Genomic DNA, 13,656 nt, shown 5'->3' with positions numbered 1-13,656 from the left:
CGTCAAATGAAAATGTTCAATTTCATCTAAGGTAACTACATATATATATTTTTTTTTCTGTATAGAAAATGAAATATAATTCATAATTATCGATAAAAGATGTAGTATTTTTCCTTAGGTAGGAAAAAGAGAATGAGAGAATGCTAGTAATGTAGAGAAAGCAATAGTATATTGGAGCTTTTCTATACTACTACAGCAGCTGAGATTAATGAACAGAGAACAAATGGTTGACGTATCACCTACCCATGGGAGTTCCAACACCGTAACCTTTTGAGTCTATCAGGCCTCCAATCTGTGTTAGGTTACAGTTCCGCTGTGTGACAAACTCAATGGTTGTTGACTCCATTAAAAATGCATAATCAGAGGTAAGTACACGCTGGATACCTTCTTCGTTGCTTTTAACAAGTACTGACTGCCTCCTGCTACTCATGAAGGCCCACATCTTGTCATAAGTGGAGATTTTGGATTTCTGAAAGATAAATATTAGACACAACAGTAATAAGAATAAAACACTTTTAAGAATGAATGCAAATTCTCAATTTACAGATTTCTCTCTTGTCACATTTTACTACATGTCAGGTTTTACCATGGGATGCCTCTAAGAGTGTTTGTATCTTTCATCTCATCTGTGGAAAACAAAGTAGCTGGACAGATTGTCACAAAAATGTTTATCTGCTTATCATTGTTTATATGTTACTATTTGTCTAGGATGAAGGCCTACAAGTATTTGAAGTCAGTGGAAAACTATTAAGGATTTAACTGTAGCCCAACTCATCAACAATGTTGGTGAGTTTTATAGGATTTGTTGGATTCTGGCACACTTAAAATTATCATGCTTATTTCAATCATTCTGCTACTCCTGAGCATTTCTAAAAACCTAATGCACTGTGTAGCAACTTGAAGTAATCAAAGCACTTACAAAAGGCAGATTATGGAAAAAACAATTATGAGGGAGAGGGCAATAACCATTTTATCCATCACACAGTGGATACTTGGAGAAGGATTTTAACTAAAAGATAGTATCACACTGGTCATACTAATACTAGTTTGTCACTGACAAATTGACAGCTAGAAGTCCTAAAGGTGAATACATTTAATATTCCTTTTTGCTTTAATTTAAATATTGCTTTAATATTCCCTGAATGCAAAGCACTATTGTGTTATAGAAAAGAGAGAGGACTGGGACAAAGGAGACAATACTTTGGCAAAAGTATTAAACAAACGAACAAACAACAACAACAAAACTTCCCTCACCTTTGTAAAAGACTATGTGTAAGAGATGATAACTACTGGATAAAGTGAAAACATTGACTGTGCCTTCAGCTCTGGTGGAGATACTTACCAAGATAGGCACTACAAATCTTTCTGAAGTTCAGCTCATTGGCAGCCATAATTTCTGCCCAAATGAGAATTAGCAGTGTATGTGGAATAAAAAGAGCATTTAGAAAAACAGATGACTTTGTCCCCCTGTTGAGATACAGTCCAAGACTTATTTCAGTTTGCCTGGGGACTTAGCAAATCAAGAATTTTAATGAACTCTAGTGTCAACGCTAACAAAACTGAAGATTTCTAGGACTCTACATTAACTCAATGACTCTGTACAGAACAAGATAAGCAACTGATTGCAAAAGATTTTAGTAACAACAAAAGAGGAGATCACCTTACTTCAAAATATACTGTGAATGCACAGAATTAAGAAGACCAAACAGGCATGGTCTCTCTTCACTGGGTTTGTTTTGACAAATAATTCTTTGAAGCACTTAATACTGTACTGCAGCATAAAATACTTCAAGCAATACACATCGGCCCTGCAGGAATCTAAATCACTATGTAATGCAGAAAAGTTGGAAAATGAATGTTTTCCAATATTTGTAAAATTTTGCCAAGAGCCCATATTATCATTTAATTCTTTTGTCATACAATCTTTATCCAGGTGAAAAAAAAAAAAAAAAAAAAAAGATTGCCAGGATAAAAACGTGTTAGCAAGGGGAAAGATTGCTGTCTACTGAAGCATTACAGCAAGTGAAAAAAGACAATACCCTCTAAAGGACAGAATGTGCTCATATTATGATGACTGATTTAATCAGCTAGGATGATGCCTCAGCTTCTACTGAAAAAGAAGGAACAAAAGTCACAAACAAAATAAGAGAAAACTTCTGCATAGTATAGCATAGCTACTGTAATATTAAAAAAAAAAAAAAAAAAAAAAAAAAAAAACTATTAACATGATATACTGAGACTCTAGATAACACAAAGACTAAAAAAACTGCACATGAATCTCCACTGTGAAGCTATCGAGGGTGATAGAAAGTGCACAGTAATCTCTGTTTTGTTATGTAAGCAAAATGCTACAATATCTTTGCACTGATTTCCTCCATCCCTAAAAGCTAAAGGGCAGAAATGATGCTAAGGAAAAGAGCCCATGTATTTGTGACCACTAGATCTTATGTTTTGGTCAAAAATTCTTACCAAAAAAAAATGTAATAAAGGTTATGAGATTTGTTTTATGCACAAGAGAGAATGCTTATATGAGAAAACAAAACTAAATTTTTGATTCATGAAAATATAAATACAAATGGTTTTCCTCTCTTTTTTGCAAAGTACTCATCAGACTCAGCTGACTAAACTCAAGAAGCCAGAACAATCAAAAGCATCTTGAGCCCATCTGACATTGAAATAAAGAGAATGACACTGATATGTACATAATGGTTCTGGTGGTTATGACTGTGTCATTCATAGTGATGGAAGCAGATGCTGCAATATACATTATGTTTCCATCTTCTTTCATTGTGTGCAAATAAATCCAGTTAATCAAATGATATACTCTATCATGGAAGTGTATTATATATCTGGGTTAGTTCACCATATTACAGAATCACAGAATCACAGAATCACAGAATTTCTAGGTTGGAAGACACCTCAAGATCATCGAGTCCAACCTCTGACCTAACGCTAGCAGTCCCCACTAAACCATATCCCTAAGCTCTACATCTAAACGTCTTTTGAAGACTTCCAGGGATGGTGACTCCACCACTTCCCTGGGCAGCCTGTTCCAATGCCTCACAACCCTTTCAGAGAAGAAGTTCTTCCTAACATCTAACCTAAAATTCCCCTGGCTCAACTTAAGCCCATTCCCCCTCGTCCTGTCACCAGGCACGTGGGAGAACAAACCAACCCACACCTCGCTACAGCCTCCCTTGAGGTACCTATAGAGAGCGATAAGGTCGCCCCTGAGCCTCCTCTTCTCCAGGCTGAACAAGCCCAGCTCCCTCAGCTGCTCCTCGTAGGACTTGTTCTCCAGGTCCCTCACCAGCTTCGTCGCCCTTATTTTTTCATCTCACTGGAAATCCAACCTGACTCGAAATCAACTGGAAATGATGTCTGCATAAGATAACTTGTGATGACATGATTTATCATGCTTGTGTTCCCTCAGTAATGCTGAAGACAATGCAGAACAGTAAGAAAGCTGCCTTGAAACATTTGAATTTCACTGGAAGGAGAAAAAAAAAAAGAGAGAGAGAGAGAGAACTAACATGGAATTTGGACATGAAAAGGTTAAACAAATCAAGGAACTCATGTAGCTTGTGCATAAAAGATGTTCTCACAGTGACATTCAGAGGATACTGTCAGTGACATACTCAGCATTCATTCATTAAAGATTTATTGGAAGATAACTGTGCACGTCAAGGATCACAAAAGGAAGTATGGCAAAAGCTTTAAGTTAGTCTGATGCTATGTATATGTTTGAAGCTAGAAACAAGAGGAATCGTTGTTGGTAATATGTTAATTTTCTGTCCTAAAGTACTGGCTAGGAAAGACAAAGATCTGAATAGTCAGACTCTGGAGCACAAAGTTAGAAAAATATCAGGATGTTGGATGAATGCCAAAATAAACAAGGATTAAAGGACAGGGAAGCAGACCTCATGATACAAGACAAGACTGGATAATTGCACAGTAAAATTTGCCAGGCAAATTCTGACAAATTCCTACAAAGGATTATGCAGTATACACTGTTATTGATACACCAATGGAGATTTTTATTTTAATGATAGCATTCAACTTCTTTCTTAGCTTCTAAAATTATTTGGTTGTCATGGACAATGCCTTAGGTTTCCTTGCACCCGTGCAATATTTTAAGTCATAAGAGGCTCAAAAGAAAGATTAAAGCTAATTAAGATTACATTCCAAGGAATAAATAAATAAATCAGAAGACCAGTTCTTATGTAATTTATGAGAGCACTATCCAATACATATGAATTAAACTATGACAATCATTATGGCAAGAAAAAAAACTACCAACAACAACAACAAAAATAACAGACTGCTAGTTCTACCACACTATTTTCCATGTTTGGCAGTGCCTTTAACAACCGTGGTTTTTATTTTTCTGATTTTCCATTGTTAGTGATCTCAAATCACTTTTCTTAAAGTTATGTGATTCATGTATTTTTTTAAGGCTAAAGACAGTTATACATGTTTATTCTTACCTTCTGTAAAGCACAGGGTGAAATGTCACTTCATTTGAATTACTTCATCAAGATCATGACTTTAATTTTTGTGACAATGAGAATGTCACAAAAAGTACATTCATAAAGACCCATCAGCATGGGTCTTTTAGCAAGGTTCCTGACACAGTCTCCCACAATATCTTTGAGGACATGCTGGTACTGAACAGATGGAGCTCCTACAGGTGAAGGACTGGTTTAAGGTGTTGAGCTTGATATGCGGTGCCTGAGGCCAAATTGGCATCTGGGCATGAGTGGAGTGCCTCACAGGTCTGAACACGATCTGATTCTGTTCAATATCTTGATATGCTGTTTGGAAAATCGTATTGAAAGTGTCCTTACCAAGTTTGTGGTAGGACAAATAGGTACACTGGAATGAGCTACCATTCAAAGAGACCTCAAGAGGCTAAAGAGTTGGGCTAATGAGAATTGTTTGAGACTTAACAAAGTCTCAAACAAATAAAAAAAAAAATATATATATATATATATATATATAAATATATATAAAGCCTGTCCTGGGACAGAGTAATCCCAGGCATCAGGGAATACAGGCTTGGAAACTGACTGGCAGGAGTGTGTCTTGGTGCTTTGCAGGTCATACCAGGAATGTGGTGTTCCATTTTAGTCCTCCAAATGATCAGAGGTGATCAAAGAGTTGGAGATCTTAACTTACAAAGTAAGATTTGGAAAATCTTCAACCAGATTTCAGATTTCAACCCAGAGAAAGGAAGGCTTACACAGAATTCTATTACGTTCTTTCATTACCCAAAGAGAAAGTTAGAGATAATTTGAAGGTACACTTGATTAGAATGCATGCTGACAGAATAAGAGGCAATGGAACAAGAGGCAGGAAAAGTAAAAAAAGAAGGAAAAGGAAGGAAAATTCTGTGTGAATATAAATATATATATGTATTCTATGCATTGGAATAGGTAGCCTGAGAAGCAGTGGAATCTGCTCACTGGAAATATTTAAGACAATTTGACAAAGCCTTGGATAAACTAATCTAAGGTTCTGCATTCAATTAGAAAAGCAGATCTCTTCTAATAATAGGAAAGGATCTCTGGAGGTCCCCTCCAATTTTGAATTTCCATTGATTTCTGTGATTCGCCAGTATACATGTAAAGTTACATAGAGTAATAAATATTTCCAGAGAGTTTGCAAATTATGATGTTAAGCAATGAGATTTTTCTTTTTCTCAATAAAACAAACACATACATTATTTCCTGTTTGAAACAAATAACATTGTGAATTTATGAAGTTTATACTTCAAGCCAAAGACAAGACTACTGTTAAGGAAAATCTATCTTCTTTTTCACACTTCAGTTCTTTGAAACTCAAGTACATTCATCCCAATTGTTTCATACATAACCCCTTGGCAAACCTGAACACCAGTACAGAAATCAAGAGTGAACTGTCTGTGTAATACATTTACTTCATTCATTCCTTATTCATTTTTGTTCATTTGACGTTTTGTTTTGACATATGCCTTAAATCCACATAACTATGAAATATACATACAAAAATATATTTCTGGTGTTGTTAATAACAGCAAAAGCACTAATGTATCTCAAAAAATCTCTCTGCAAGTAAGAAGGCTAGCTGTCAAATTTAGGTAAAGTAAACATTTCTTCTTATGGCTCATAGCTGTTCTAAGACATTTGGGATACATCTCCAATATTGTAGGCCACAGAGGATTAGTACAGTTAATAGATAAACAAAGTTAATTAATTGAATACATTTCAAATCATAGCATGACAAGCTTAAGGCTCAGAAAACAAACCAACAGCCTTAGGTAAAGAATGTTTTAGGAATGTTCAAGCATTAAAAATACATGGAAATTCAAAACATAAAGCTGTCAAAAAAAAAAAAAAAAAAAAAAAAAGCACTTGCACAAGTTTAAACAAATTGTAAATAAACACAAATGGCCTGATCATTTCCCTGAATTGAAACTAAATTTAAATTTGTAAAGGCTGACTTCTACTGTTCCAGTATCTATCAGTGACCAAAGATGTTTTTGTTCCTTTGTTTTGTTTTGTTTTGCTTTGTTGTTCTTCTTGGTTTTGTAATTTATACCTGGCTATGCTAATCCACCTATCCCAGTTTTTAATATGACTGAATTATTTGGTTTCTCCAAACTGTTCAGTGTTTCTGAAGCAGACAACAATGGGATCCTGGTCTTTTACTGGGACTTCTGAGCTAAACAGTAATACATTAAAATAATAGTAAATATCACAATCAGCTACATGAATCATAATGGAAGCTATTATATCTTATTAATTTTATTGCTTTTCACAGTTCATGTCCTCTTTCCACACATTGTTTTAAACAATCTATGTAAATTAGTTGTAATGACTAAAATAATTTATTGTTTCAGATGAGCCTTAGTTAATTCTACAGTCCAAAAGTAAATTTTGATTTTTGAGGCAGCAGAAGCAGTATATTTACCAAATTTGACACTGCTGATCACATTATGTGTAAAATGCAATTTGGTGTTAATTGCATGTCTGCACCTGGTGCGTCCATAATGTAATACCATAGACGTTCCAAACTCTGAATTCACGTATGTGCAGTGCACGGGTCTGAATCATTCCTATAAGCTAAGGAATATCTTTTACAGAGCACTGTGTTAATCTCTAGCATCTTAAGCATACAGAAAATATACATTCTCCAACCTGCACTGGAAAACAGACCAAACCTAAATCAGCTTAACCGTCCTTTACCATTCAACAGACTCTGTTAATACATCTGAGCTTCTGAGTATCATCTGATTTCCAGAACACATTATCACTATTACTAAAAATTACCTTTGTAGTCCTGTATTTTTTTAATGTCTCCTAGAACTATGAGACTAGATAGTTTTTAGCGATCAAAGAAAAGTGAAAAAGATACTTTTTTTTTTTTTTTTTTTTTAATCAGATCAGTCTCATTGACCTCAGGGTATTCCTTTTCCTCTTCCTCTTCCTCTTCCTTTTCCTTTTCCTTTTCTCCTTTTGGGCTTTTCCTTATTTTTTCAGAACTGCTGAGGCCTGAAAACCCCTAAGTGAACAAGCCGATTTAGATTTTGTTGTGTCAGCATAAAAACAATAAAACCAATGCATATAGTGTTCTCTCCTTTATAATGGTAGTTTTCATGGTCCATATAGCACAAATGAAAAAAAGGTAGGAAAGGTGCTTCTGCCAAGAATGGAGCTACAAGGAATGAAAAATGCAGAGCTCAGAGAAAGACATTTTACAGCACTGATTGTGCTTTTTGTTTTAAAAAGCAAAGATTTTGAACAAATGTTAAATATTTAAAGTAATTTATGGGTTACAATAAATAAATAAACAAATAAAATAATGAATGTTATTGAAATAAGTTTTCACTATCATCTCTGACCTGGAAATAAGTAAAGATTTCATAGCTCCAAAATCACTAATAGATATCAGAAAACTTCCTTGCTTTTTAGATCAGAATGATTCAGTAGTCCTCTACTGAATTATAGCTAACATCATAATGGTTCTCTGTGTAAAAACACTGTGGAGATTACAAGTGTGATATTTCTCATACTTCTGTAGGTTTCTTCCTTTTATAAGTAGGAATAAGACATTAAGCAAATATAACCTATTTTAAAAATGGAATTTATATTCTGTATGGTCTATAAAGATAAATCCTCTTTAAATCCTCTTTTGCTCACTCTGCCTGTTTTCTGATACAAACTGCAGTACAAAACTCTACACTTGTTTTATGCTGTAACAGGAAGCAATCTCCTTCTCCTAAGCAGTGTGTCATTATGCACATATCTTCTGAAAGCTGGAGCTAAGCATGAATTTCATAAATACTACTTTAAATATTTACCTCTAACAAGGTGAGAATTTATTACACTGATGTGAATTTAATGATTGTATTATCACAGCATCTAAACTGTCATGGAAGATGTTTGTGTGATGCTCAAAGCAAAATGAATACTTATACACTGGACATTAATGAAAGCATTACACCTAAAAAACCACACAACTCTGTGGGTGTTGTGATTTGAAAGAAACTCATCAGGTAGCATTAGGAACCAAACTCATACCATACAAAATTTCTTTGAATCAGGAGAACTGAAAGACTACTAACTGAAAAGACTACTAAATATTACTTGCTAATTTGATGCACAAACCAGTTAGGAATTAATTAAATAATCTTCATAGATTTCCTATACTTAACTGAAATCAGTCTAGTAGTACCTAGTAGTACAGATTGCTATGTTTTTCCTCCATTAAAAATAAAAAGAAAAAAAAAAATCTAAAACAATAATTTAATTATTTCAAGGATTACTTTATAAAGTATCTCACATAAAATATTTTCCAGCTCTACAATAGCATCCACCACTGTAATGGTGATTTGGATTCTGCAATGTGATTTGGATTTAGCATTCTGTACTTTTTTATTATAGTAAGTAAATTACCAAGTAATTAGAAGTATTATTATTTACAAGTAAGTAAATAATAAGTTATACTTTTTATTATAGTAAGTTAATTACCAACAATACTAGACCATATGTGCTGGCTAAGAACAGCTTTTTTCTCTGAGTTTTTCTCTGCAATTGTCTGACCTTAGTCACTAGAAAATTGGAGTTAATTCAGGCAAATAGGATGGATGCCATATGTGGTTCATATCAAAGGTAGAGAGGAGTGGTATGATACTGATCAGAAAAATGGTTTGTTTGTTAGCAAATCTGTCAGGTCTTAGAATAATTCTGGCAGTTTTATCTTGAAACATCTGTAGTCTCCTGAACAACATACTTGAGAAGATAAGCAATAAAACACTTAAGATGCTGCTTTCATTGAACAATGGAGAGGTTAAAATAAAAAGAAATTTTAAAAGTCTGGGATGACACAACGCAGTAAAAGATGCAGCAACTTTTCAAACAAATTGATTACTAAAAAACACATCAGCTTTGCATAGATGAATTTATGTGTGTTAGACAATATAGATCAATATGGAAAGTATGTGCAATTGTAGACTTTTAAGATTTAGCTTAGAGTAATTTTTCAGCACTGGTACATAGAATCCCAAACCAGAAGTTGATGGGGAAAGTTGCAGTACTTACAAATTTGTATAACATTAAGAAAGCTAGAGTAAGATACAATTTATATTTTTATTTGCATACTGCAATTTGGACATCTGTAATAGGAAAAAATATGCAGTATAAATACAGTCAGTGATGCAGTATAATAGAGAACAGAACACAGTTTAACTTGTGAAGACTAAAGTTCTGCACAGGCTTTGTTTCATTTATGATTTGGAACAGCCAGAACAACAAATGCTCACCAGAAAAAATGGAGAAGGATTCACTTTCCAGTATTATTAACTGGTGAATTCCAAATTTGTCAGAGGGACACTCTCAAAAGTAGTGGGAATTAAGTAATTGGAACTTATCAAGAAAAGAAAAAGGAAGGGAAATTCATCGCTAGTTTTTCAGTTTGATTATTCAGTGACTTTAATCACTGAAATTAGCATATATTACATTATATTATACACCAAAACCCAGCCAAATACACTTTTTCACACAAAGATTTCTCAATCTAATTTTGTGTTAAAATACTTATTTTATTATTGCTGATTACAGAGATATGTCTTAATAGGTAACTGAACTGTGCAGAAAATTAAGAAAACAAACAAACAAACAAACAAAAAAAAAACATTATGAGTAGCATTATTGTGTGTGGTCTTCTGAAACTACTGAATCTGGAATGCCAACATTTGAAATGTTTTTGCAGAAGCTAAGTAAACACAAAAACAATGAGAAAAAAAAAAAAAACACAACACACACACACACAAAAAAAAAACATGCACTATATTTCCACCATCCTATATTGAAAAAACTTTTACTGTTCAAAATCTACCTACAAATGTTTCAGCTTGTAGTTTCAGTAGAACCTTGGTTACTATACCTTCTCTAAGAACAGGTTAGATTAAACTTTTACTTGCAAAAGTAACATTAATGTGAGCACAATTTACATTGGCTGTAGTAACAGATACTGATTTTTGTGACAATGGTGAGTTGGTCTACTAGGGCTGCACTCATCTGGTATAGTCTGAGCATTGCAACCTGAAAATTATGAATGTTCTGTTCCTGTTGCACAGAATTCTTGGAAAGATCATGGTGAAAAATACTATGACCTCCTATTTCTTCCTGTTTTTATCTCTTTCTGTGTGCACATCTCACGGAAATGTAAGTTCAAATTACTCTTATTAAATGTCATTTTCAATGACAGATATCAGACCCATATCAACCAAAACAAGGAAATAAGAAATTAGACTGATGTCTAATTTCCATCAGTCATTACATCATTTTTTTACTACATGAGAAAATATGGCAGGCACATACCCCTCTCAACAGTTATGAAACTTTAGTTATAAACTAAACACAGTGAATTCAGATTTCAAATTCAAATTCCTAAAAGGAAAACTTCCACAACAGGTAGTATACTGTTCTGTTATTTATTGTTTAAACAAATATTTTACAAATTAGTGAAAAGAAAGAGAAAGGTATATGTGCTATGTACATTCCTTACTTTCCCCCAAAGTTGAAACTTCCAAGCCTATTAAATACCTGAGATTAAAAAATAAAAATAAAAATAAACTAATTTCTCTCCTATAGAAAATCTTGGTATTTCAGGAATTGCAGACACACTAAATTGTGATGAAAATTAGAAAAAGAAACTGTCAAATCAAGTTTCAAAAAAAAAGCTATTAAAAATAATATGTTAGGAACAAAAATGACAGAACAAGGGAAAAAATAGGAGAGAGCAAAATTTCATGTTGCTTTTCCTTGGCAGAAAAATGGAGACAATAATAAAAATCAAAACTTACCATGGAAGATTTTTATTTTACAATACAGGATTTTTTGACGGAGAATTCCTGAGCTGGCATTAAAAAAAGTCCCGTGTAAGATCATGCAATGTGACATCTAGAGATTAATAGTCCATAGATAACTTTATCCTACTAGAATGGACCAGGTATTATGGTATCCCTGATGGCTTTTGGCCTTTAAATCCAGAGAGAACTCCAAAATGATTTTATCTAATGAACTGGCAAATAACAAATATTTGTTATTTGTTATATATATATATATGGAAGCCACAGACACATAACTATAGTATTTTCTTTACATTACAATTAGCATTTAACTTTCTCATTTTGAGTAAAAAGAAATAAAGAAATAAAGTAACTTTGTTAATTTTCTCCTACTACAGGGTTGAAAACTTAGGAAGCATGATTCTTCTGTTTTTGTCTGGTATTAAATATTATCTTCAAAGGGCTTGTATTTCCTTCAGTATTAGGCTTAGATAAGACTTGAAAAAGCTATAAACCTGATCCTCAAAACAAGTGTCCAGCTTGAGTTAAAAAGGGCTTAAAATTTGTAAGGGTTCATCTTCCGTTCTAGGAGGAATGTTGCTGACATTGAATCTGGTAAGGGAACAGAGAAACAGCACATAACATATTAATGAAAACACTGTCCCCTTCCTGAATGCTCTTCTGTAGACTTCTTCAAGCAAGATCAATTTAAAAGGTATTAATTCAAATGGATGTAGAACATGTAACGAAAATTAAACTGTGGAGGGTAGTTCCTGTTCTGTAAGAGGATGGCAAATATACTGTTGTTCCAGACTGCAACAGAAATCACAAAATTGTTGAGTTTGGGATGGACCTCTGATGATCACCTAGTCCAAAACTCTGCTCCATGGAAGCTCTACCAGAGTAGGTTGCCCAGGACATTTTCCAAGGCTTGAGTATTCTGCATGGTTGCCCAGATGGACTAGTGCCTGACCCTCCCAGTAAAAACTTTTTTCTTTTTTTTTTAATGTTAAAATGAAATTTCTTGTATTTCTATTAATTTCCATTACCTATTATTTCAATGGACACTGCTGAGAGGAGTCTGTCTGCATATTATTTATCCGTCCCATCAGATATTTATAAATATCTATCAACATCTCCACCCTCAAGTTTTCTCTCTTCCAGGATAAACAGTCCCAGCTCTCTCAGACTTTCATATAATGCTACAATCCCTTAATCATCTTTGTTGTCCTTCATTACACTTCTTCCACTATGTCCCTGTCTCTCTTGCACTGGGGAGCCCAGAACTGGATGGAGCACTTCAGATGTGTCTGACAGCTGCTGAGGGCAAGGATCACCTCCACTGACCTACTGGAAAAGCTCTGCCTAATGCAGCTAAGTTGACTAGTCTTTCAATGTACACTAGTACATGGGGTTATGCCCTCACAAAGGATTTGACATTTTCTTGTGCTGACTTTCATAAGGCCTGTCCATGTCTCCAAGTTTGCCAAGGCTCCTCAGAACCATCTGATTTATCAACTATTCTTCCCAGTTTTGTCTTCACCTGAAGACTTGCTTAAGGTGCTCTCTGTCCAGGTCATAAATGAAGTTAAACAATATGGAACCCAATACTGACCCCTGTGGCAGAGACATATTGGATTTCTGCTACACTGAAGAGACATCTTGTTTATATACTTTGCTTACCTCTTAAAGAAAATATATATGTGTACACATAATTATTTCTTTTTCCAAGAAGTAGAATATATTGTTGCACTGTTTTTCTTACTAGGTATAATGATTCTTTGCTTGCTAGGTTTGATTCTCTCTCTTCTTATTTTATTTCCACATTCTCTATGTTTACAGATGTTACATTGCTAACATTTTGAGATGTCAAAAGTATCCCTGCTGCCCTTGGCACATATGAGTAAAAGTCAATCACTGATTTTTTATTTTTTTTTCTAGTAGAAAAGCTAGTAAATTCAACTTTAGGAAGTTCAATTTTTTTGTTCAATACCAAGTTTTCATAATTGTTTTATCTTTCTCTGGATTTTTTCCCTAGCTCTCTTCCTATTGATTGGGGGAAAAAAAAAAATTACCTTTACTTATCTCAGTATTCGAGTCCTGAGTGCTGGTCTTAAAAAGCTTTACTGAGAATTCAGTAAAACTTGCCTACTGTGCCTTAGCAATATGTATCTGATTTTGTGACTTTTTATGTCTTGCTTTAAAAAATTCAATCTGCTTTTAATCATTAGCTTAGTTGTGTTTGTTTGTTGTGAATTCACCTCAACTGTTTTGACCCTCACTCACATATATGATTAATGCCTAAATGTGTTAAGAATTTGCTT

At 34.0% G+C, this 13,656-nt stretch overlaps 1 protein-coding gene across 1 annotated transcript in view; it reads right to left on the bottom strand.

The window, feature by feature from the left end:
* The window catches only part of GRIK2 (glutamate ionotropic receptor kainate type subunit 2), a gene marked incomplete at both ends in the record, with an annotated part of 394,793 nt that overhangs the window by 27,374 nt on the left and 353,763 nt on the right, over nucleotides 1-13,656 (bottom strand). Inside the window, one exon of the mRNA XM_084284092.1 lies at nucleotides 244-469. Within this exon, the coding sequence (XP_084140218.1) occupies nucleotides 244-469 (226 nt within the window). The remainder of the gene's footprint in view (nucleotides 1-243; nucleotides 470-13,656) is intronic.

The sequence above is a fragment of the Netta rufina genome (genome assembly GCF_964035555.1).
Source record: "Netta rufina genome assembly, chromosome: 3".
Classification (NCBI taxonomy): domain Eukaryota; kingdom Metazoa; phylum Chordata; class Aves; order Anseriformes; family Anatidae; genus Netta; species Netta rufina.
The sequence above is the reverse complement of the archived record's forward strand: the minus strand, read 5'-3'. Positions and strand labels throughout refer to the sequence as shown.